The sequence below is a fragment of the Bombus pascuorum genome, chromosome 3 (assembly GCF_905332965.1).
Source record: "Bombus pascuorum chromosome 3, iyBomPasc1.1, whole genome shotgun sequence".
NCBI classification, from domain to species: Eukaryota; Metazoa; Arthropoda; class Insecta; order Hymenoptera; family Apidae; genus Bombus; species Bombus pascuorum.
In genome coordinates, this window is record NC_083490.1 from 11,703,014 (window position 1) to 11,728,689 (window position 25,676).

Here is a 25,676-nt window from a genome sequence, read left to right on the forward strand (position 1 = left end):
ATCTCTTCGTTCGAAGCTGTTCTTTTCAAGAAAATCAAATTTCAGAATTTATGGAATATGTATATTTACAAATAAACACGGTCCGAATCGATGTAACTTTTTTGCTTAACGCGTCGTTTTCGATAATATCGAATCCCAAAATAATCGACATTTTTAAACTCCAATTATTAATTAACTAAACTTTACTAACCAAACCGTTTGTTTGCTTTTAGAATTATCATCTACACGGTATTATTATACCTTTACTGCATCAATAGTCAACGAAAGGCACGAATACCCGAGAGATTTAAAAATTCGATTGTCACAGTAGCAAAGCCACAAATGATAGAATTTTATTTCGTATTCTTTACCTATTTTTTAATATAAAATCATCTACAACTCGATGTTATCAACCATTTTAACACACCATATATAGGGTATCTTAAATAAATATTAAATAAATAAATATATATATACATATAAATTATTGCGGTAAGAAACGAAACGAAATCGTTCCAAGCAGGTTTCTCAAGTGCAGACATGATCACTCGCGATTTACGGTGTCATCGATGCACCAGCTGGTGGACAGTACCACTTTTACGTGTCTGAAGGCTCTCTGAATCGGCTGGTGAGATCTGGGCACCCAAGTAGTGCTAACGTAACGGGATCACTAATATTGCTGGTGTCATGTTACAGATTACGAGTAAGCTGTATTACACGTCTGTTTAGCGTTGCTTAGATCTTAGGGAATGTATAGCTCTACAGCCTCGTAATGTATAGCTCAGACTTATCCAATGTTGAAACAAAATTGAGAAGAGTGCATAAACATAAAGCAAGGTGATTTATCATTTAATTCGAACTTCCTGTAAATCTCAAAGTTTTTATCTTAATCTCATTTTTGTTACCACGAAGAAACAGGTTTTCCAGTGCGTGAAGAACGGTTTACAGGAGGAAAATATACTTGAAGCTATTACTTGAAAAAATTGTCTGAAGAAATTGGAAAAGTGACTGGAAAGAGACACTATATCGTACAACGTGGTCATGGTATAGGAACACAAATGTTTCTGATATTTAATAGTAAATAATATATAGTAATAATATATATATAATATAAAAAGAATTAAAATCTGCATAGTAATACTATAATATTGGAATAGAAATATTTCTGTTACTTAAATATAGTAAATAATAGAGGAAATAAAAATCTACAAGAAAGTAGAAATATATTTGAAAAGAGGCAAGAGCGAAAGAGTAATTTCTTTAGTAACTGAAAATTAAGACAGGTGATTTCTAAAATTATTTCATTTACTGATTACTGTCTAACGAGCCAGACTGCTGAGGTTGAACTTCTTCATTATCCAGCTCCATTTTGCTTGGATGGAACATCAAAGGCAACTATTGAAGACTGAGACTTCTAATTGCATTCATAGTACATCGACTGTGGACTAACAACCTCGAGATCCAAATTATGAAATTTTAACGAACCCAGTAAACCCAGTACTTTCTGACACACAGGTGAATCTTCGAATTTACTATTCATATCATAATTTCGGATAAAGTGAACATAGGGGGAACACACGAAGTGTAAATTGCTAATTTTCAAGTAATTTCTCAAATTCCAAATTGCCCAGATAACAAGCATAATCATCTAATTAAACACCAAATTGATGTATTTTGGAAAATTCTATCCTCGGTGTGTAATCTTTATCTGATTAAAAATACTTTCTCAAGCAAATGTGGCGAAAAGCCATCGATCATCGAGTCTTTGATTATTATAGAAAAATTACATTTTCTACCGAGAATTATATTTACTTTTGGAAAATGTGCTTTCCGACTATGACTTTTACATTCTGTACGATGTAACAACGATCGAGACTTCACTGTGTCGATTCCAGGACATACCATTCCAGTAAATCATCGACCATGAATAATTGCCGTCTGTTTTCTGATCGTTCTGCTCGATAAGGAATCCCCACGTTACCCACGCATAATCACATTACGTTACGTTAAAATCCTCTAATTTATAACCGTCTCGTTAGGATAAAGCGTTTATCGTCCCGTATACCGATCCATTCGCATCAATATTAAATAATTATGCTCGACGAGAATCAATGCCTTCTGGTCACTGAATGAGAAGTATTGATGATCAAAGAGAGAAAGAATAAATTTATATATTTATATCGATACACACGATTGTACGAAGTTTATAAATAATACGAGGCGATATACGGAGTGTAAATATTGGTGCTGCTGGCCAAGTTCCATAGTTTTCGAACAACTCGATTTGAAATTTTTATTTGAAATTTTACTCGAAAAGAAACATTATTTTTCGAGTATAAAACGTTGTGTTATTTTATTACGAATTATTGTATAATACATTAGGAATTAAATTATAACATAATGAATTAAATTTTCAAAATGTTCTTGCAAAATTTCCTCACATTTTTACGTTGTTCGAAATTTCAAATCTCAAACTCTAGAATCAAATTTCCCATATTGCGTCGTAGCCCATGGCAATTTACATTATTTATCGTTATTTAGTATCAATGTGAAAATATCTAGGGCATGCAGGTAGTTTTCACTACAGCACTGAAAAAGTCTGTCGTAAAATCAACTGTTGGACTAATTTCCAAACTTCTTTCACAAACAGTAGATTCTATTTCGCTGCGGGCTAATTGTAACTAATTAGGAAATAACGAGGAATTAGAAATAGAATTTAACGATTCTAGATAATAATATTCCTACGGTGAAATTGATTGATTGCATTATAATGCTTAAATATTTGAAATTTAACTAAGAAGATTAATGTCTGACGTGTGTGTACCTACGACCTATGATAGTTGTCACAAGTATATACATACAATTTTCATTGCATGCGTACAGATATTTCTTAATTCGTTGCTCAAGCAAAGTAGGTGTAAGCACAATCGCTTTTCTAAATTGACGCTTTGAAACGTATGTTGAAACACGTTCTAATGCAACCACCTGTCTGTAAAGGAAAGGAATTTAACGAATACAAGCGATAAACATTAGCAAAGCATTAGAAATACTAAATATTCCAAAATTATAAGGAAAGCGAAACTTATTACATTAGTTGTACCAATTGAAATTCTCGATATTTTATTTCGCTAAGTGTATTTTCATCTTAGTCCTTTTATCATTTTATTGTGGAAACAGCTAAGCTTCTAAATTTAATTGCATTAATTAAATATACAATTTGATGCAATTTTCCTTCAGATTGCTCTAATGACATAAAAGATATAACTTAGAAAAAACGAAGCTGGCACCCCGCTGGGAGTAGCTACCCACATGCTATATTTATTTTTATTTTATTTTTTTTTCACCAATAAGATATAACACTTTACCAAATGTCCATAAGGACAAATTGTAAAAAACCAAAATAAAATAAAAAAAGATTGCTCTAACGCTTAACGTGTACCGCGACTTACATTCATCAATGTAATTTAATATCCTATGACAACTACTTTCATTATTTTGTAACTTGTACTACTTAATATTAAGAAAACCAATTCAAAACTCCTCCATCTAATTTTTCAACAGACACTTCATTATTGACTTTTATTTCTTCATTGACTTTTTTCATATAAACAACTGTAATTCCTGTCTCTAGAACTATCTACCTTGAAATTTCCGCAAAAACAAACATTTTCAAATACTCATTAATTCATTTATTAATTCGATATAATTTAGGAGCGAGCAAAAGCGTGCAAGTCCGGTATCGAAGCCAACGCCGAGTTCCCAAACGGCACTTCATAGATAAATAACTAAAATAAATAACTACTTAACAAAAGCGCGCATAAATTTCCCGCGAATTCAATCGAAATATACAGTAGCGTATATATACGTTGTCCGGATTCAATCAAAATATACAGAACGTATATATACGTTAGCCGGATTCAAAGGACTAGGAAACAGCGTAAACAGTGAAACCGTTTGCTCGCATCGTGCTAAGGAAGAGCCACTGTTTACATTTCTACATATATAAATTCTTCCAAAACATTGTCAATAACGAAAAATTTGAAAAATTCAGGGATATCCTAATTATCGCGTGATGAACTAAATTAGAATATTTGATAAGAGCTATATAATAAAATTTAATTAAATTGTAAGGTATTATAAATGCTATTGGTACAATTACATATAACCGTATTGTTACACTATACTACATGATTGCTTTTAAACAAAATCTACTACCAACCAATTATTCAATTGAATAACTGACCCCTTATAATATTTCTGGCCACAATAAAAAGAAACGACGTAATTACGAAAGGTTCAACCTTCAATTGTACGCTTCAAAGCCTACAACACCATCATACCCAATAAATTACTCAACACAGCCTACAGTTCAACACCCAAAGCTAAACGCCAATCATTCCCATAAATACATTCCTAACATATCTAACCTTTACATTCTACCTACACTATTCGGCGAGCGTCGCTTTATATGTTTGCGTTCGTCAACTAATATCGACTATCGCCGACTAAAGGAGAACTTTCGCTGCTACCGAATATTCACCTAACAAACGGAAACGCTTTCTACGCGTTACAAATAAGTCGCGTGAACGCGTTTCGTTAGGCACGCGCACGAATTCAAAACAAACTCGAATGGTAACGTTAGTATAGTTAGTATCACGAATTTGGTCGATCGTAAAGATGTTTCATTAATCCTTAAGGTGACATTAAGGTAACATGAACGAAACCCGACTGTCGCGATTCCATCGATAAAATTTGAAAGAAATCTGCAAAGAGATTACAAGATATTTAGCGCATCTTTTAAAATAAATTTCAACATTCGGTGAAACTATCTTTAACGATTATTATATATTTATGACCATTGCGTTCGCGCTGTGAAATAATTTTTTACCAAATATATGTGCGTTTTTCAAAATCTACAATATACAGAAGCGACGAAATATTTACCATAATCTTCACAAAACTCATCAAAGTATTTAAACACTCAATTATTCGCTATCTCAGTATTATCCAAACAATACTTAGCGAGACTATCTTTAACTAATTATAAACTCAAGGCTACCATTCGTGCAGTATACTAACATTCTATGAAATATATATATTTCTACCAACTATCTTCTAGCTTCTATATAAATTGTCAGATCGGTTTCAAATTTGACCAGTATAATCAGGGCAGACGTATCCCGTTACACTGAAATTTCGAAATGTATTATGTAACACGTGCATATATGCGCATACATCAATGTCTTCTGTCGCAAGTGTTCAAATTACTTTCGTCGGCTACTGTATATGTGCAAGCGACAAAGTAAATCTGTATTCATAGAGCACGACAGGACGACGAGAGGCGATTCAATAGACCAGCCACGGACGAGTCGAACAAATCGAACGGAGGATGCTTTATATAGCGAAAGAACGCGTACATCGCGTATTGCGTCTTCGAATGGACAGTCCTCGGACGGAAACCGCGTCGCGTTGATTTATAATGCGATACCTATTGACGGCTGTCCATGGAAAACAAGGTGCGTGTTAAGGCCTTACACATATACACGTACGTTTTATTCTTTATGTATCGCATGCGCCCAGACAATGACGATCTTTCGCGCGCGCTCAATGCACGATCGAAATTGATTTCTTTCTGTAGGTAAATGAATGTGTCTGTATGCAAGGTTATTGTGCGAAGTATACAGTTGAAATCTGGAGTAGAATAAACAGACGTCTATAATGCCGCTGTCTGCAAGAGACTCAAAGGGGAGATGAAGTTACTTGGCTTATTCCGAAATTGGGTATCGGTAATTCATTTGACGTGGATTGAAGATGTTTGAGGAATTGAGTTAGCGTTTCTCTTGATCTTTTTTTTTTTTTTTTGAACGAATAAAGGAATACTTTTGGGCATGAAAGATAATAATTGAAATAATAAAAAAGTTTCGTGATAATATGGGTGATTGTTTAACGTGTTTGAAATAGTTTGAATGGGTTTGAAGATCTGAAGTTTTGGAATAATGAACTGTCTTTCTTGCACAGTAATATAATTTCCATTGTTTTCTTTACGCGGTACAGGTACAATTGGCGTAATTTCAGGCAAAAAGTAGCGAAAAGAAGCAATTGACGGAAGCCAATTTATCGTTGATCGAAGTCAGAAATAACAAACGAAATAGCGAAAAAAGGATTTGAGTAACCGCAATGTGGATAACTTATTGGAAGTAAAACTTGCAGCGAAGAAAAAGTGGAAAAGCAAAAGGACTGCAAGATAAAATCGTGACGAATGGAAGAAAGGTCTGGTGCATCGACAATGATCATGTTACTACGTCGGAAATTCTGTCTTCAATTGAAGATAACATCTACTACTGCCTACGATCGTGCGGTAAGTTGCTTAAGTTGCAAAGCAAGAAACTGCACAGGGGAATCACGTGCAACGTGATTAGGAAATTTTCCTTGGAGAATAAATCAGAAGGAAATGGTAGCTGACGAGTTTAAGTTAAACGAACCTAATGTTACGGTTACGGGAATAAATGTCTCAATTAAGAAAAAGGTTTATAAAACAAGCGCGAAAGAATACACAATTAGAAAATCGTATATTTATTGTCTATGTATTATCCTGATCATTAAAATACCTGTGAAAAACTATACTATTCGCTTATTTAATTAATAACACATGGGAGAGTTTTATTGTAGTCTAAATATTTTTATATTAGAATGTAATTCAGAAAAAATATATTTTTTTAATTTCAAATGTGCAATTTAAATACAGTAAAAAATCTGTAATGTAATACACTGAGGAATAATATTGTTAGAAAGATTGCAATTTTTTCTTAAGTCTGTTAGGCTCTTAAAATTCTCCAAACTACTTTTGGGCTATCGAAAATTTTCAAGTTTTTTTTATTAAAAATTATTATTATGTAAAATTAAATTTATATCGATATCCTTAGTCCTTTATTTTAGACATTACATTGCGTGTTATATTCATAATTATATTTAATTGTTCCTGATGCTTATTAAGAAGATATCGCAATAGAAAGAGGAAATGGAACAATAGACGAGTTTGTTTTCGCTAGTACTTTTCTATTATTAAATAAGAACGCAAATACTTGGACGAGGAACAAAGATAAGCATAAGCCATAAAATAGCAAGGCACGTCGCAGTCTGCACAAGGTAATCATGGTGCACGCATAGGCATGAGAAAAATGCATATATTTTTAATGTATGTAGAATCATCAATTCAAGGATACTCGAGAGCGCCACTACGAAATTCTCTCTCGCTCTAAAATTCTTTCAAGCCTCGTTTCAGCTGAAAGAAAAATTTCATTTGCATACTCTGTCACGTTATATGTATACGTGACGATATGCGTGATACAAATTAAATTCGCCACGAGACGTTTTGGAAATGTTAACGAGGAACTTCCGCATTCCTTCTTACCTTTTTCATTAACAGAGAAGAATTCCATAGCATTATTAAAATTACATCGCACTTTCCCTCTTTTTTATAGGAATATCTGTGTCTGATATTATTTATAGAAAAAACTTTATAAAATATTAGTTATAAAGTACCGTAAGCTATTTTTATTAGCATTATTTATAAACAAAGAGATACTACTCGCAGAAAAATTTGCAGTTTTATTGCAGATTCATGCGGTAAAATTACCGTCATAATTTCTTATCCGAGAAAAAACTGACGCTTTTCATCGTAAAATACGCATTAACGATATTATCATAGAATATATTTAGGAAACAGTAAAAAAACGATAAAAACTGTTCAACCAATTACTTATTGATTTGTCGATTTCAAAGAAACGATATATAGTTGAGTTTAGCCTCATTTCAAAGCTGAATAGTATGGCTTGCGCAAACATGAACGTTTCATTTTTAGATGAAGCTAGAATTGCAGAAAAAATTGATTTAAATTTATTTATCTACGCGATCGAAGCTTTTATTGCTGAATAGATCTCGCATGATAAACTCACTGCAAAATGTAGAAATAATTTTTTACCAGCAAGTATGGAATGTCATAAAAATATCGATCATAAAGCTGCACTACTTTCATTCGAAAATTGCTGCTAATTTATACGGCTGTAATATTCAAATGCAGAACATTACAGCACCGTTATAACGCGTCCATTAAAACGCTTCTATTATTAGCATCCACCAATATGTCCATTCCATTAACATTTCCATTAAGATTATTATCGGGAATTAAAGAAAAAAATCCGGCACTCAATGAGGCTCGTGCAATAGCCTCGATAAAGAGAATCGAATTACGCGTTCCAACAGCCGGAAGGCATATTGGACACTTCTCCCAATGAATCAAAATCATTTTCGTTCCGAAACTCGAAAACAACATCGCTTTCTCAATTCTTACCAAAAATTACCTTCGTGTCTTTCGTTAATTTAATTTAATGTTCGCAAGACAATCCTGAGAAAATTCGACTAAAATTGCCAAAAGCCTAGGACAACTAACGAGTTTGCGTATAAACTGTACTTTAAAATAAAAAAATATATTTTTGGAATATATTTTAATACTATACATTTTTTATTCGTGTAATAGACTTAGCATGTTTTCCATTTACTTATTGCTACTGCGAATAATATCATAATTATACACATAACTGATCCAATCTAAAAAAATATGCTAAAAGTTGGCATCGTATTAATACAGCCAAGTACCGTTGACGTAATACTATAAATAATTTTGTCGCAGTGCGATATGCGAAAAGGTTTGAGCGTTGAAATTCAAAAATATCGCTCGCGTATGTACTCCACCTTCTCCAATTCTTTCCATGTCCTCGTCTCTGTTATTGTTCCGCTCGAAAACTACGATACAACAGGAAATTCTACTTGAATTAATTCCCCGTCCAATCTTTTGTGCAATTTCATCGCACAATGTAACCCCGCTTCTATAGACGACGCGATAAAACGAAATTTAGAAGCGAACAGCATATTCCGTAAGTGCGCTATGCAATAAAATCTCGATAAATAGAGTACAGAGAGAATTAAACGGTGTTCGCTACAGATACCGCAAATACCACGTAATGCCACGATACTCCGATTCGAACTGTTGCTAAGTACTAAATCCTGTACAACAACCCACTTCGAAATTCCACTTAATCCCGCAAGCGCAGATACGAATACAGAAACGTCTACGTAAACAGTAGAACAGCCTGTATGGGTATACAAACGCCCTCGAAATTTCCCGGTCGACTAAACCTAATCTTCGCGTTAATCTCCAAACCTTTCCACGGCAAGAATTTACCACCATAATCATATCGTAACATCCCGAAGGGACGCCTAACAGGAAAACCGCTGCTCCGTTAAAATGCACATGGTCCGCCTAGAAATTCTGACGAGACAAATTTTCCATGTTAAACGGTCGTGCACGCGCTTTTTCAGGCGTGTAGACCTTCCACGAAACTGTTTTTAAAAGGCTGAGAGAGCGAAGATAGGGGAAGGGAGAACAGTTTACCCACATCTTCTCTCTACCTGCGCGTTTCCGGTGATTTAAAGAGCCCGACCTGCCTCAAGCGTGAAGCGTGCACGCTTGCACATATATACACACGACTCGCCTCCTTGTCTCGCCTCATCCCCCTTTTGCTTTAGGCTCGAGCCGATCGGCAGGAGGCGCAGTAGGCCAACCGTGCGCCGTACAGAATGAAAGTCTTATTAACGCTATTTCACGTACTATAGCCCGACGTAATCACTGAATTAACACGCTCGCCAACTGCGACTAATAGAGCCGGATAATATTGTGAAATTATAGCGAGCACGGGATCATTTCGCTCAACAATTATGCGCGGTGTAGATGCCGTTGACGTTGCAATTGGTTCGTGATCTAAGGTAAATAGCGGCATATTTCGACAGACAAGGTGGCCTAATTGAAAAGATGATTGTTCTTCCGTCCAGTCGCGGGGAGACGCGATCGCGTTGAAGCGCGTCAACGGGAGTCGTAAATTCACGTTACGATTATACAATCGACACCACGAACAGGCCGATCCCCTTATTTCTTGTGGGATAATAGGGGTGTTTGTTGTGTAATAATCAACAGTTTTATAAGATTCATATTTTCAACAATTTATTACACTTATTATTGCGCCGTGTCGGAAGATATGTTTGATAACTGTATACTTGCTAGCTGCTTCGTATAAGCAAAACGTAGATTAAGTTAATGTCGCGTAGACCGTAGTGAGGCCTAAGTTTGCAGCAACGGTAGATGACTACGTCGAGATTGAAAGAACAATAGATTTGACTGATCTAAATGTGTAGCAATAGTAGATGACTGCACTGAAATGGAAAAAACAGTAGATGACTGCTCTAAGACCGTTGAAGAATAAGAAGAACAGTAGAAGACCCGTCTCGTACTATTAAGGAGGAAAGCTCGGTGTGGATGTGTCTTTTTGAACTAAGAACGAGGATTCGTTGCTCACACTTTTCGGCAGAAAAGTGAGGATAACGATCTGCGATGCCCATTGGTTATAGCCAACGTTAATAAATAAAAATATGAGGAGAAAGTCTCCTGCAGATGTGGCTCATGGGTGTCCTTGTTCATGGGAAAAACCTGCTATTTCGCTAGACAAACACCCGCTTTCTCCGTAATTTGTAAGAGCGTGAAATAAACGTAAGGACTGTTTGAAGGACCATCCATAAACCGAAAATACTTATATGAATAGAGACTAAGCTAAAAAGATTCGGTTTATCGTAGTTCCTTAGGTTTATTGCGGGTCAGTGTAACGATGTGAAGGCCTTGGCGCCCAGACCATGAAGGACGTCGCACGGACCATCTCACGCGACGTAACAATGACGATGGGATGATTTTCGAATTTGTTTGTAAAATCGTTTACTGATGCTATGTTGTATTATATTGATATTAGTATTGTATATCGTATACATAAATGTGTATGATAATACTTGATATGTCATGGTTTATCTTTCAGCCTCTTGGTCCTTGGAAAGGGACTCTGTTTACGATAAATCGTTATTCTTAGTTGCCAAGCTCTCTCAACGGTACATCCTTCCAATTATGAATGTATATGTTAATGTATGTATAATATCGATAAATTGTCAAGTTGTATATCGTATATATAAATGTATATAATAATACTTATGGAATAGTTTATTTCTTAACTTCCTGGTCTTGGATAGGGATTCGGTTTACAATGAATCGTTATTCTTAGTTGCCTTGCTATCTCAACGGTATATCCTTCCAATTATAAATATATATATTAATGTGTGTAATATAATATGAATTGTCAAGTTGCAAGTCACGTAATATGTATATAGTGTAAAATATAAAGATTTTATAATCTTTTATCATTAACAGAATAACAAATAGAATAAATAATGGATTAAGTTTTTAAGCCATCTTACAAAGCTTTTGCTTCACGGGTCGTTCATATTACTTTGTCTTAATATAAGTTTCTACTAAATATAGCAATTTCTTAAGCACGGTATTATTCAAATGATACAACGTGATAATAATCAAAGATGAAGTTTGTTTCAACTTTGAAATTTATTCAAACGAAACGCAATATACTATTAGAACGTCAGCTAACCATATAGCTTCTTGCAATTTTCGACAACTGGGAACAAACTACCCCAAACATCTGTCCCGTCACTGTTCAGCCTAGTTATTTATGGGTAGGGAAGTTACGAATTCTAATTAGATCAGAAACTCGTCTCGCCTGACTCAATAGGGATCGGCGCGTTATAAACTCTCGAGAACATCCTAAACTTCAAGAACACGAATCGGTTTTCTAAATTAACACAGGCATTGGTCTACGCTCGTGTAACTCGTATGCGACGAAACAAACTTTGAAAACTACTCCAAGAGGCTCTTTGTCGTTTCACACGCGATACGACAATAATAGGATGACTATTGTTGTTCAAGACTGTCTTATCGTTAGATTATTGCTCGAATAAGATCTCATTGTTTATGTATAGTTGTATTTATAGTTGTGTTTCATACAAAATAAATTCAGAGGATAAAAACAGAGAAATTTAAATTCTATGAAACCAAATATTAAACAATTCAAATGACCCATCTTCAAGAAACTAGAACACACGTAGAAAATTGAAAATTTCAGCAAAATACGATTTGAAATTTACTTAATTCCTCAAATTTTTCAAACTATTTCGAACAATCTGAATTCAACATTTACCACAGAGACAGATATATCGAATTTTAATAAACAATGATTATAACTGTTACCATCCGCTCCGATAATCATCATGTTTTAACGTCACTACAAAATAAGAACCTACAAGTCTCGATTATCGCTTCTTCGTAAATGAAGCACCGTTTAAAAGGTTATTAGGATTATTTGCAGATTTTGAGCTGCATTTACCACTACTTGAGAACTGGTCGAAGAAAAAACCAGTGGAAGTGAAAATAAATGAAGCCAGCGATATTTTTTAATATACGAACTCTGGATTTACTAACTACGGAACTTCTGGACCCAGGAACTTCGAGTTCAGTAACTCTGAAACTCAAGAATTTAGTACGCTGAGTTTAGTACGCTTTGCTAACAGTTTCCAACGTGTATAATTTAGCGGTCGAATTTATTAGGCGGCCACGTTAAATGCTCCCATTTCGAAACGATCTTAAGAAATGATGACAACGAGAGCGTTGATATACAATTTCTAATTAACCAAGTTCCTCGATTATTTTGCAAGTAATACTTGCACATTCTTTCGACGTTCTCGCACGAATACATAATTCTAATTAAATAATCATTCTCCTGATAATTCCAATCAATTATCATATTTGATAAACCATCGTCAGAAACCTAACACTTATGAATAGGATTCATAATTCATCAATTATTTATCTTATAGAATGTTAATCGATTTCTAAACGTTATCTTAGACCGGTTTGTTACTTAAAATAATGTGCAAAATAATATTTATGTATTATGTAATATAAATAAATGTAATCTGAATTTACGAATGTGACGATGATGAGAATATAACGGAACAGCCGAATTTGTTTTAAGATACAGGTTACGAGGGAGGAACAGTTCTAAGAATGCACGTGAAGATTAAGATACACGATGCCATGTGGAAACTTGGCTAGCGCGTGGCAAGAACGTGTTACATTGAAATGTTCATGTTTCATGTTTCATAGAAAATGAATAGGAATTTTAAAATACTCCTCATCTATCGCGAATAATCGTACTTATTATCTTATACATTCTTATAAACAAAATTCACGTTTCTGAATTAACTGATTCTTTTCTCAAATCATTTGTGTATAATAATACTAATAAAAATAGTAATAAAGGGCTAAGAGTATGAAAATAAAGGACAAATATATAATAACTCTACAAATCTACATTGCTGCACACAATAATATCTTCTCATGATTTTTAACAGGTAAATTGGCAGACTTCCCTCAAATCGTTCGTATACGTATAAATAATAATAATAGTAAAAGCATAGAGCATCAAAGTTGTAGAACATACACGCCACGATTAGCTTCTAAACTAGAACCTCTCGAAAACTTTTTGCAAGTACTCCACCATCTCAAGAAATATATTACTCCTCTTGTAATTCTTCGAACAAAAATTCTATCTACGTTTTTTATTATAGTTGGAGAGCATAGAAAATATAATCGAGTTATATGCAATAAAACTCATCTCAATTACAATGTATCACGTTTATCAAGTTCATTTATATTCGATAATGATCCACGTCTGAACCATTCACGAAGGTCAGTCCCATAATTTACAATATCAAAATAGATAGACAACGATACGAAGCGACCGATCAATCATGCAATTTAAGCACTCGACCAAACTGCACGTCGCTTAATCGGAAACACTTAGACGATGTAATAAAGTTTCGCTAAAGGTGTCCATGGCTGATAACTCCTCCCAACCTAAATACCAGGCCCACTTTTGTTTTTTCCTCGTGAACTGCGTTCTCTGCAGTTCCTATGAGTCAGCTCATTCCATGGCTCGTTAAATCCCGACCCAGCCCAAGCCATAACTGGAGATCTTTTGGACTGTTTCCTCTGGAACCAGTCTCCTCGTTAAACAATTGCAACATCGTTGCCATTGCCACTTGCGTCTGATTTATTATTTTTCATCCACACCTTCTCATTTACAATTAATGATGGATACGTTATCTCAACTTCGATAGGAGAAACTTGTCTTAGAAAATTGAGTTCGAATTCCTCTTTAACCTTGTACCACTTTTCAGACGATTTTTCTCGCTCTATTTTGTACTTGTACACGTAATCAACATTGTAGTTTATTACTCGTCTATCATCATATACGATCTATGGTCATTCCAGCATCCGCACTGATTTTTGTACAATAGAAGACTTTTATTCTTATTCCGCGGTAGTATCGAATTTTGCAAAATGGAAAAATTGCAAACGATTTATTAATTTAGACATTTTTAGTTTTAAATTTAATTTAAAACTAAATTTCGAATTTAACTAATTTTTATTTTAATTTAGTTAAATTAATTTCATTTTTATCTAATTTAATTAATTTTAATTTTAAATTAAACGAATTTAAAATTCAATTTCTTTGGTACAAGACTCGATGCCTCGAATCCACCAATTGTTATTTATTTTTAATTATCTATTAATTCCTGCGGTTCATGGAGAAGTTCTCCACTCGATTGTCACATCTTTGAACATTCTACCATAGGAACAAAAAGTCATCATTGCCCTATCATTCCTTGATTAACAGCAACAACCACCTGTTACACGCTTGAATCTTTCTAAATATCTAAAAGCATCGTCAAGCTTCTTAAGCTGTAATCGATTCTCCTAAAAGCCATAAGATAGACATATACGAGATCGTTAAACCGAGATGCGCGACCTCGATCGAGTTTACCAGGGTTCCTTGCAACGAGATCTGCTTTCTCTCATTACGCCGTCATGAAAGTATAATACTTATGCTCGATGGAGCACCGAGAGATCCTCATATAATATTAAGTGGTTACTTATAAGCTTACTGCTAGACTACGAATTTTTATGTTTCCATAGGAAATTCAAATGTGTTGAGAAGCATAGGCTGTGCATAATATGCAAAACTACATGAAATATTCAGAGTAGAATACCTGTTATAACATTTAACACGAGGAGGGCTCGGAAGCCAATCGGCGTAAGTCAGCTTTTCATTTACATTCTTTCGTCTCGAAACTTTCTGTCGACGGAACGATTTATTCTTTATAATTCATTGATTAATTCAGTTATTGTAACGTAATTATTTAACTGTTCCGTCGATTGAAAGTTCCGCCAACGAAGAGGTATTTTTACAGGGTAAATCATTTTTCATGGAAAGCTCACTTACGCCGAATGCCTTCACAGCCCTTCAAATGAAACAAATCGTTATTTATACAATGACTGCAAAAAGTATTTCCACGCACCCTTATTTTCCAAGGAAGCGTTCTTTTTATTTGATTCTACGCTTTATTTCCATTGTATCGAATCTTTGTAATCATATGAATGTTCGCTCTCATTAATTAGTACACAAGTACAGTAATAAATGTAGTTGGCGTACTTTCTGTAGCCACTAAAAATTCTATTTCTTTTTTTACTTATATTCATAAAGATATGATGTTACATAAAAATCCGTATTCTACTTATTGTAAAAGAAACCGATACAATCCCCACTCTCTCCCCTCCAACATCTTTCTACCCCCACTCCTGGCAATAAAACCACCGCTACAATCGGCCGTTTAACGGGCGACTGTACGATGCAATTATAATGTATCGCTTTCGTAGTCGACTTCTCGTGCTCAGTATGTATCGCGGATACTGGTCGCGGGTAAATCGGACCGGAAACGAGTTTAGCGTGTTGGAGAAACGTCGGAAACAATCGATTGGCCGAGCACAAATGGTTCGGCCCGACAAACCTTCGTTGGACATGCGCATTACGTGCGCGTCTCTCTCTCCCTCTATCCTCCTCGTTCTTTCTTCGGTCGTTCGCACGCATGATTCGTTGCCCTACCTGTTTCGACCTTCGTCGAACATCCCGTCGAATCTTTCCTGATCGATTTGCAAGTTTTGTAATAGAAATTTATGAGATTTGTTAGGTTATAATCGCATTTTTTTTCTCTTATTTTTCCCTTGAGAAAAGAGACTAAGTTAGGTTAAAAATTGTTGCTTCAAAAGCAATGAGACTCAAATGAGAGTTCGGTCTTTAAAAAGATCACCAGACGTTTCCAGGACGTGTGTCGGCCGAAAGAAACATGAGCATACTAAAGAAGTTGCCATAAGCGAACAGCTTATCGTAGACTCGCGAAATTTAATCTGTTTATAGATAAGGCTATGAACTGCATTCCTCGCCCTACCAAATGGTCGTAGCGTTGCTGAGATGACAGTAAAAATATTATGCTACGAACTTCTTATACAGGGGAGTATAGTAATAGAACGATTGTGGGATATAAAGATACAAATACGTAATTTCTACGTCTTATGGCTTATAATGGTAAAATTTCAGAATAGAACTCTACATAGACTCTACTAGAATAGAACTATACATATGCATAAGAAAGAATTACATATTGGAATTATGAATCAGAATACCTACGACTGTGTGGAATTTTTAATTGATAAATGGAAAAGAACATTACACTAAATATACCACCTTGCAAATTTTAACAATAATACATTATATATAGATAAAAAGCCCAATAAAGTGAAGCACATAATAAATTATCAGAAAGCAAAGCTATTTCTATAGCAATCACAGTCTCGACGACGCTAATGGTAACTTCTCAGATTCAGAGAGATATATAGGAAAAGAACAAACAAGCAAACGATGAAACGAACATCTTTATGATATAAGTTTTTTGGAAAGCAGGCATATAAATATATCGTTAGAGACTGTAATATATATCAATATATATTAATAATATATCAAAAATATGCAGCATAACAAGACACACATGACCGTACAAGGTTGGAAAAAAACTAAAGGAAGAGAAGGAGAGAAGGCACTACAGATAAATTAGCACAATTTCACGCGTTCCCGTGTCCCGCTAACTTTCGCACCGAAAAGCGCGTCTTGCCAAGAAAGCGTGAGAAGCAGATACGAAACAGAGAATTCTTGTTTCAGATTTTTTCATAACCTAGATTCGCGTATTAGCGTTGCTCCAGGTCTCTCTGCACATCTTCGAAAGTAGCCTTTTCCTTCTCTTTTATTTCGCAACTCTATGCAAATCGTGCATCCTTTCAAGGACTTCCAATATTCCGATGAATATTCATTTACCATAGCATTCTTCATAACAAACACGTTCGGACAATAGACAACTCTTGTTCTTCAAACTTTTTGTTGCCCTTTGTATTGTAAATTTTCGTTAAGACTCACTGGAACGATGATTAACCTGCTGTTTTATTATGTGATATCTTTTACAATCTTTATTTGTTATTCAAATCAGCGAGAGACAAGAGAATCTACGTGCGAGAAATACTATTTTTATCTTTGATACAATAGCGTGTGTATATACGATACAAAGACGATTTAAAAGTTTCTATCTGGATTTTTCGTTCGTTCCTAAAATAGGTATTTCGAGATGTAAAGATAAATATTTACAAAGCTAAAATCAGAGACTTGGCCGTTGTTATTATCTTTAATATTGCCCGACATTTCTACATTTTTATTTGTTTCTAAAATAAATATCTCGCGACGTAAATCCAAATATTTGTGGAATTGAAAAATGACGAAAAAAAGGCTTCTTTCGACTGGTTTCTAAAACTGGATGAAAGGTACAGTGTAGCACATTCAGGCAGCCATAAAGATGTTGAGAAATCCCAAAATATCAATTCTGTATTTTCCACGGCTGATCTTAACACGGTAACCAAGAGAACAGCTCGTAATACTTCACACGACACACCCCATATAATTTCAGGCTAAGAGAATAACTAACAGACAATGCACAATAACCGAGGCTGCGACGTCGATTTCTGTGGCATAATTATGTAGCCTTAAACAAGGCTATAATTGTGTTTCCAATAAACAATGATGGTTAATATTCCAGATTGAAAAAAAGAAACAATCCCGTTGCAATCATTCCATCATTTTTGACGAAATTGCATTTTCCTAATTAACGTCTTAAGCTCGAATAAAAGAAATTAATAATGGAATACACGATTTGGTTCGTTTTAATTTTATGTTACATATCTTCTTCGATTAAAAATTCTTTTCTTTGGTAAAACGAGCGCGAAATGGAAATAGAAGATTTTGAAAATCACAGCAGGGCTGTAAAGGATCTAAAAAATCTTAGAAATATGAATGAAGAGAAAAAACGACGCTTTCTTTTAGTGTTTGCCGTTGAAAACGACGATTTCTTCTGAAGATAGAAGACAATAGAATAGTGTTGTTCAGTGTACCACAATAATAACAACAATACTATTCCAAATGTAGTGATCTAACACCAAATATAGGGATGCATAGTATTTATCACGGAATTTGTAAGGATAGAAAGCATTTCTTAGAAATTACAGGCATCGTTTATAGCCGGTGCAAAATTGGTCAAGTTGGCCAATTGATTGCGGCCACTCCACGCGTTATTTATACCTATCTTGGTAATGATTAGTTCAATAGGAACTTCCTCCGTATTACCTGTGACCTCTTTTGTTTCGCTTCTGTCATTTTGCCATTCGAACAGCCATACATTGCGGACGAGTTACTACGATTCTTTCGATGGGAATACGATCTATAATCGTTTTCGACTAGATTCCAACGAACAAGATACGATTTTCCTATCTTCATCCACAGTCTAGGAATTAAGTCCTTCGAGGCGTTTAGTATCGCGAAGAAGTTAAATAAGTTCTATTGCAGCCATCAAAGAATTGATTTTTAATTTCTGTTTGCGGAGATCGAAACTCTTAATTGATGGAATTTTCTGCAGAGGTAGAAAATTACACTAGGAAGGAATGTTCCTATTAATAAAGAAAACGATAAATACATGCATATCATAATAAGAAATAGTCATATATATTAGAAGATAGTAGTGCATATTTTTAATAACAGAGAGAATGGTAAACATAAACATATAGTAATGAAAAATGATTTATGCATTTGTATGTAACTCTTTTTGCAATATTCCCAATAATCTCTTTCTTGATATATTTCTAAGAAGTGTTTTTTTTTTATTTTATTTTAATTTTTACAATTTGTCCTGAAGGACATTTGGTAAAGTGTTATATCTCATTGGTAAATAAAAAAAAAAAAAAAATAAAATAAATGTAGCATGTGGGTGGCTAACCCCAGCGGGGTACCAGCTTCGTGTTTTCTAAGTTATATCTTTTATGTTTCCTAATAAGTGTGTTAAATCATTAAAATTCTTAAAAATGCATTTTGTTACAAAATATGAATAATACAGATCAGTTAATTTGACTCGTCTTTAAGCATAAATTTGTATCAGAGGAATTAAGATGACAAATATACTTATATGAGAAGAGATGTTATATATATTAAATAATAATAATAATTATATATATATAATAATTATATATTTCACAAAAATTTGTTTCACATTGTTAGACATGCAACTCTTATACATTTACAAAATTTGGACGAAATTTATTATGCCGAATTGGTTATTTTGCCTATTCTGGTAGTTTTGGTGTTAAATATCATTATATTAGGTGACTAATGCAACAATTACCACTATGATTCAGTCAGAGCATGCGTATGAAATCAAGAGCTGCGATCGGGGAATCCAGAAGCGGGTACCGGAAGTGGAGGCGTCAGTAACACTTGACAATTGCGACTGATAAATTACATAAAGCGCAATCCTCCATTAGGATGTCTAAAAATAGCCCTGCCAATCCGAAAAGACCAGACGAAACAATACTATATTTATTCATCCAACACGAATTTGAGATAATTGAGATTTGCAAAGTATATTTTCATACTCTACATACTCTTTGCGGAACAATTTATCAATTATCGAAATTACACTTAGAGAATTCACGAGTTATGGTTTATAGCTTATAAACCTTCGTTTTAAGACAAACAGTTTTAAAAACGAAGAGAATGTTGAACAAATTCTTTAAATTCTATTTTCCAGATGCAACGCGACTGCGCCAAATTAGATAATGTAATTTGATAAAAAAAGAAAATTACAAATGAGAATTGATTAAAAAGACATTACAAATATTGCTTTTGACACAACTTTGGCAATTATCATTTAATACTAGTAACTCGTAATTTGTGTCTTGTAAAATTTCATAATACTATTGTAATAATATTATTAATACTAATATAATAATAATAATATCATTTCTTTTGTGCAATGATGAACAATAGACGAGAGTATAGAATTAGGTAGAGAAATATGGATGTCTAAAATCTACTTTTTAGAAGGTCCCTGCAAGCAGTATCTGTGGTTCCTTTTCAGGGGAAAGCGTTATATGTTCAACAGATGTCGTGAGAAGACCCCTGCGATTCTGGCGGCCAGATGAAAAACACCGCTCTAGCAACAGTTAGAAGGAGATGGAGGTAGCTTCCAAAAGTGTTTCAAAAGTGGCGACCACCCTAGAACGAAATTCCATTCGTTCCAAACACGCTACAGAAAATTCCTGGATTCTTTCCTTCTTTAATACGAAACTAAATACGCGAAGAATTTGTTTCCCGTTATTGGGAGACGGTTTACTGTATATTTGCAAGAGAAAAAATTTGCTTTTTGTAATAATATGAAATACGTTAATTATTTTATAGTTTTTTGTTTATGTTATATTAATTATGGAAATTATTCAAGCGAAAAGAATGACACGATCTACCGTATATTGTTTTATTATTTAAAATGAATATTATATATAGTTTATATATATAATATTTAAGTTATTTCTAATATATAATTTAAAAAAGATTTGTAGTCTGATAATTTTAAAAATTGATATTGCAATTACTCGTGTTTTGTTAATGTACGTATTATACATTGTGTCTATATCAGTATCGTAATGATGGATATTATGATGGGCTACTACAAACTATCTTCTAAAAATTATTCTCATTCGAAAAACGTAATATACATTTACACGCAATATCATTTACCATCTACGGAAATTTTTCGTTTGTCACTTGAAATTGTATTACAATGTATCAATCGACATCATTATCATACAACGATAACAACATACGATTGCTAATATGAAAAGTTCTACCATATCAACCAAGTAAACGGAAGTACCGTTTGTAAAAAGTGCCATATATTTCATAGAATATGATACCTACTGTAAGGCTGATTTTAACAAATATAAAAATAAATATGTATAAACACAAAAGTATATGTATATTCTAAAAATTAGAATCGATCAGTTTTGAGCAGTATATTGTTTTTTTATTTGAACGAAATTTCATACAACTAGAACAAGAAAAAATACGAATTACTATCTAACGTGATATGTATTTGTTCCATATGTAAGTTCCGTAATAAGACATTCCGATTATTTATTGTCTGCTTCGTGACCCACGACCAATATCACCGTCGTCGACGATATAAATAAATCGATACAAAAACGCGCGTAAACAGCCGCGAAGATAGTTGATCACATATCACAGCTATCCCGAGAGTAACAATAAGAAACCACCATATCTCCGTCTCTTTCTTTGTGTACAGAAAGATATTCACTATCCTGAAAGAGCAAGTATTACGTCGCCTAAAAATACGACAGAACAATTTTATGACGACGGTAAAAAGAAATCATTGCTGGAGAATTGGCACAGCAGTTTACTAACTCCTCCCAATTCTATTTAACCAGTCTTTTTTTAAAAGAATCGTTTTACCACTAAAACAAGATATCAATTGTAGGTGAAACTAATGTACTTTTGTTATTATAACGTTCAAAATTTACTAAACAAGATAGGTTAGGTTAGATTTCGATAGATTTATTTAAATATTTATACAACGTAATTGAATAAATAAAAGTACTCTCTTCGTTTAAAAAATTGTTTACCCCGCAAAGAAACCTAACCTAACCTGTTTGGTACATTTTCAACATTAAATGAATTAAACTTAAAAGGCATTCAATTGTTCAAATCTTCTATTTCGTAAAGAAAAAAAGTATCAAATAGTGAAAATTGAGAAAAATCACTAAATTGTATCAGTACATAAACTAATCTATAAAAATATAATCTAATATGTAAATCTATAAAATTAAAAATTACGAATTGATCATTTTGTCCAGTCTGGTAATTTCAGTATCGGTAATAACAGGTTATATATTTCCTGATTTATATATTTGTATAAAAAATTATTCCAATCCCTAGGAACGGATCGTGAATCGCTTATAAATCTATAGAGCGAAAAATTAGACATTGTGATTCCTCAGAAGCCCCCTAATATCGCTAACACATCGATAATCGTTAGTAGTATCTCTGGTGCGTATATTCGGAAACGAAATAGTCTGCTACGCGTCCTTTCCACCCCCCTCGGAAACAGAAACGCGCAGGATCAGCGGCGCATACGGGGGCACTTTTGCCTCTGTTCAAGTTGGAAGCCCTCCAATAGGCTTCCCCGGCTCGCCCCCCACGCGACTCGTTGAAACCCGTTTTAAAAGTCCGTAAAGGAATGCATGCCGCCGGGCCTTTCACCTCTTTCGCGAGAAAATGTATTTTCATGCTTTTCGATCGCGTGTGCCAGTCATCCGGCTGCCTTACTCTCGCGCCGGATATACAATTTTTACGATGGAAAACGGTAGCTACATCGCGCATGGAGAGAGAAATCGGTTCTTAATGTACATATCCTTTTTTTTCTTTTTTTTTTTTCGAAACGCTAGATTGGAAATCAGAACGTGACCCCGACACGGGTCATGGATATTTCATATTTATTATTTTATTCAAATGGACGATTCGTAGAATAATATGTATGTAGCATGTGTAACAGAGCGAGATCTACTATAACGAGGTCGATATGTATAAGATTGCTGGGTTTCGAAAGAGCGTAACAGGTTTGATGGTTCCAGCGGATTAGGTTGATAAGTATATGTATACAATGGTTACAAAAAGTATCGGCACATGTACTTATTTTCCAATGGAGGAGTTTTTTATTAGTAGACTGCGGATTTTTATGCATTTATGCAAAATTTGAAGATGCAACAATGCATAGAATGTATATAGTGTACAACAATACATAATATATATATATATACAACAGAATACCCCTCACAAACTTCTAATAGGTAAACATAAATATTAATTTTCATAAAAATTTACAGTCCATTTGACAGGCTGTATATTTTACATTTCATTTTCATAGTATCAAATTTTTGTCATCGTATGAGAGCACTATTAAATGATGCGAAATTTAATATACTTGAATCTAATTAATTAGTATGTAAATGCACTAATACACACAATAGTGTGCCAATAATTTTTGCAGACACTGTATGTATCGTGTAATAGGAATAAGATTCTTGTATGTTTAGCTATTACGTGCGTGATTACATGCTTCATCTTCGTCCAAAGAGTCGTGAGTATATTATCTAATGCTTGTCTACAAGCTCGAGTATGAACAGTACGATTTCTATCAATATTAACACAATAAAGTTGCAAAATTTTCAAGGTAGGCTATTGGATCAATTTATTTTGTCTTAAAGAAACCTAAGAAGTTCTAAACTAAACAGTGCGTACAGAAGTTGCAATAGCAACTACTCTGATAAATAATAAATTAACAATGCAACATCTCATGCATTCGAATCTAAGTTAATGATTCGAAAAATTCATGCAAATGCCCACCGAGTTTCCAGTCAAGAGAAATCGATATCGTGATAAGAGGTATTTTTAAATTCTCGATAAAATCACGAATCATGAGAGAACGAATGATTAATAAAATAAGAAGAACGAATTTGTGATTAAAACGAAATCCTGATTGTGCAGAAAACTACGAAAAGTGACAGAAAACAGTATCGAAGGTGCATTTAAACATTACTTTGAATGCACAAAGGTTGACAAGAGTCGCCATTTTGAAATAATCGGTAAAGGTCCACCTTCTCTATCAATTTTTAAAATATATCATGCTCATCGGTTCGATGGAATTGTATATATCCCCGACATGAAGCGTGATGAATACATTGAAACTTAACTCGGTAGATTTATAATGACGGAAGTCCAAAAAAAAAAGAGTTCTTGGATATACCCGGAAGAAACATGACGCCTGGGGTACAACCTTGGGAGCATTGTGCTCGCATCGATCTCCCTGTTTTGCCCCGTGTCATGAGTTTCGAAATTCAAATGATCGGAGAGTACGGAAAGAGTATATCTGCTAGAAGAGTGACATCTAGAAAAACATCAATTGTAAGATGTCTTCAAAAATTAACTCTAAAATAGAGCTATGGAAATGTAATTATTTAACAAGATTACGATGTAATAAGTATGATGTCAGAATACAAAGTATATCTTAATCCTATGTTTAATAGTAATCAGTGAACAGAAACAATATCTTATGAAAGGAAACTTAAGAATCTAAGGATTATTTACACTGTAAAAAAAAAACATTTTTTTATTCCCAGATAGTCGAGTGATAATAATTCTCTATTTCGAATGTACTATTTTTAAGTAATCTCCGCCAAATTTTATATATCACCTTTCTGTTTTGTTACTATTCTAGCAAACAAACAAGAATTTGAAAACGTTAAGTATGTAAATCTTTTCTACGATAAATGAAAATACTTACCTCGTATTTGATGCCGTTGAGTCGCAACCATGTCTCCACCTTAAGACAATACGGCGAGATGGAGGGTAGAAGCGGTATTCGAAAGAACTGATAGAGATAAACAATATCCTTCTCATAGTTGGCCTTATGCACGCTGATAGCCTTGGTCGGTGCGTTGGATGGCGTAGCGGCCGCAGCGTCAGCGGCCTCTTCCTTTTTACCACTATCTTCCTTCTTCGCCGCATCTTTCTCTTCTTGCTTGTTGTCCGGCGGCGTTTCGTCCTTCAATGCCTCCTTCATCTCTTTCACGTCTTTAATCTCCTTGCTCTCGGGCCCGGTATTTTCTGTTTCCGTTGCCATCGTCATTATCTCTCGACTTTACTCTTACTTTTTCACAGGTCCGACCCGGTCTCAAAGTGAAAACGAAGAAAACGCTTCGTTACAGAGCGGAGCGGAGCTAAGCCAAGCGAACAAACGTCGGCGGGCAAGTTCTCGAGCGACACTGGAAGAGCCTATCCTCTCGAAGACAGCGCGCACCACACAAACGTACGCCGAGTACTCGTCTAAATCCCTCTGCTTGCCGGCCGGTTGATTCCTTCTCGTCGCTGCCCCGTTCTGTCCGTGGCTCCTGTCCCCCCAGCTGAAACCGGCGCTGCGCATGCGCAAGCGCCACACCCCACTGCCGTCGCCATATTTAATTGGTCCGCCACCCCTGCCCGGTCCGCGTGCCGCTCTTTCTCTTTCTTTGCCCTGATTCTACCTTTCTTTTTTCATCCAACTTCCCCTTTCAATCCCTCCTTCCCTCCCGCGAGAACCCCCATAAGCAGGCTTCGGCTTCCACTTCGTCGTGGTTAGTCTCGCCTGGCAACACTGCCGCCACCGCCACCTCAAGAGGGCCGAACAAACTCGCAACTATGTATTTAGGTACCCTGCACGAATTATCAAATACATACATTGTCATAACAATATTCTATTTCTATTCATCGAATTTTGTATCGAAATTTTTGTTTACTTTTACGAAATATATATCATATGGATTAATTGTTACACCCATATAAATAGCACTCTCTCTTCTCTCATCAATGATTTGTATTTTT

General features: G+C 34.6%; 1 protein-coding gene and 1 long non-coding RNA gene across 3 annotated transcripts in view; one reads left to right on the top strand and one right to left on the bottom strand.

Annotated features, from left to right (window-relative positions):
* The window catches only part of LOC132904881 (failed axon connections), a 50,656-nt gene extending 25,452 nt beyond the window's left edge, over window positions 1–25,204 (bottom strand). Inside the window, exon 1 of one of the 2 annotated variants that reach the window (XM_060955702.1) lies at window positions 24,601–25,204. In XM_060955702.1, the coding sequence (XP_060811685.1) occupies window positions 24,601–24,945 (345 nt within the window). In that variant the 5' untranslated portion in view covers window positions 24,946–25,204. The remainder of the gene's footprint in view (window positions 1–24,600) is intronic. The other variant, XM_060955703.1, reaches the window with a different exon arrangement.
* On the top strand, window positions 5,022–6,588 carry LOC132905007 (uncharacterized). Its single transcript, XR_009657720.1, has 2 exons — window positions 5,022–5,524; window positions 5,618–6,588. It is a non-coding gene; the product is annotated as an uncharacterized LOC132905007 (long non-coding RNA).
* Window positions 25,205–25,676: the final 472 nt, after the last annotated feature.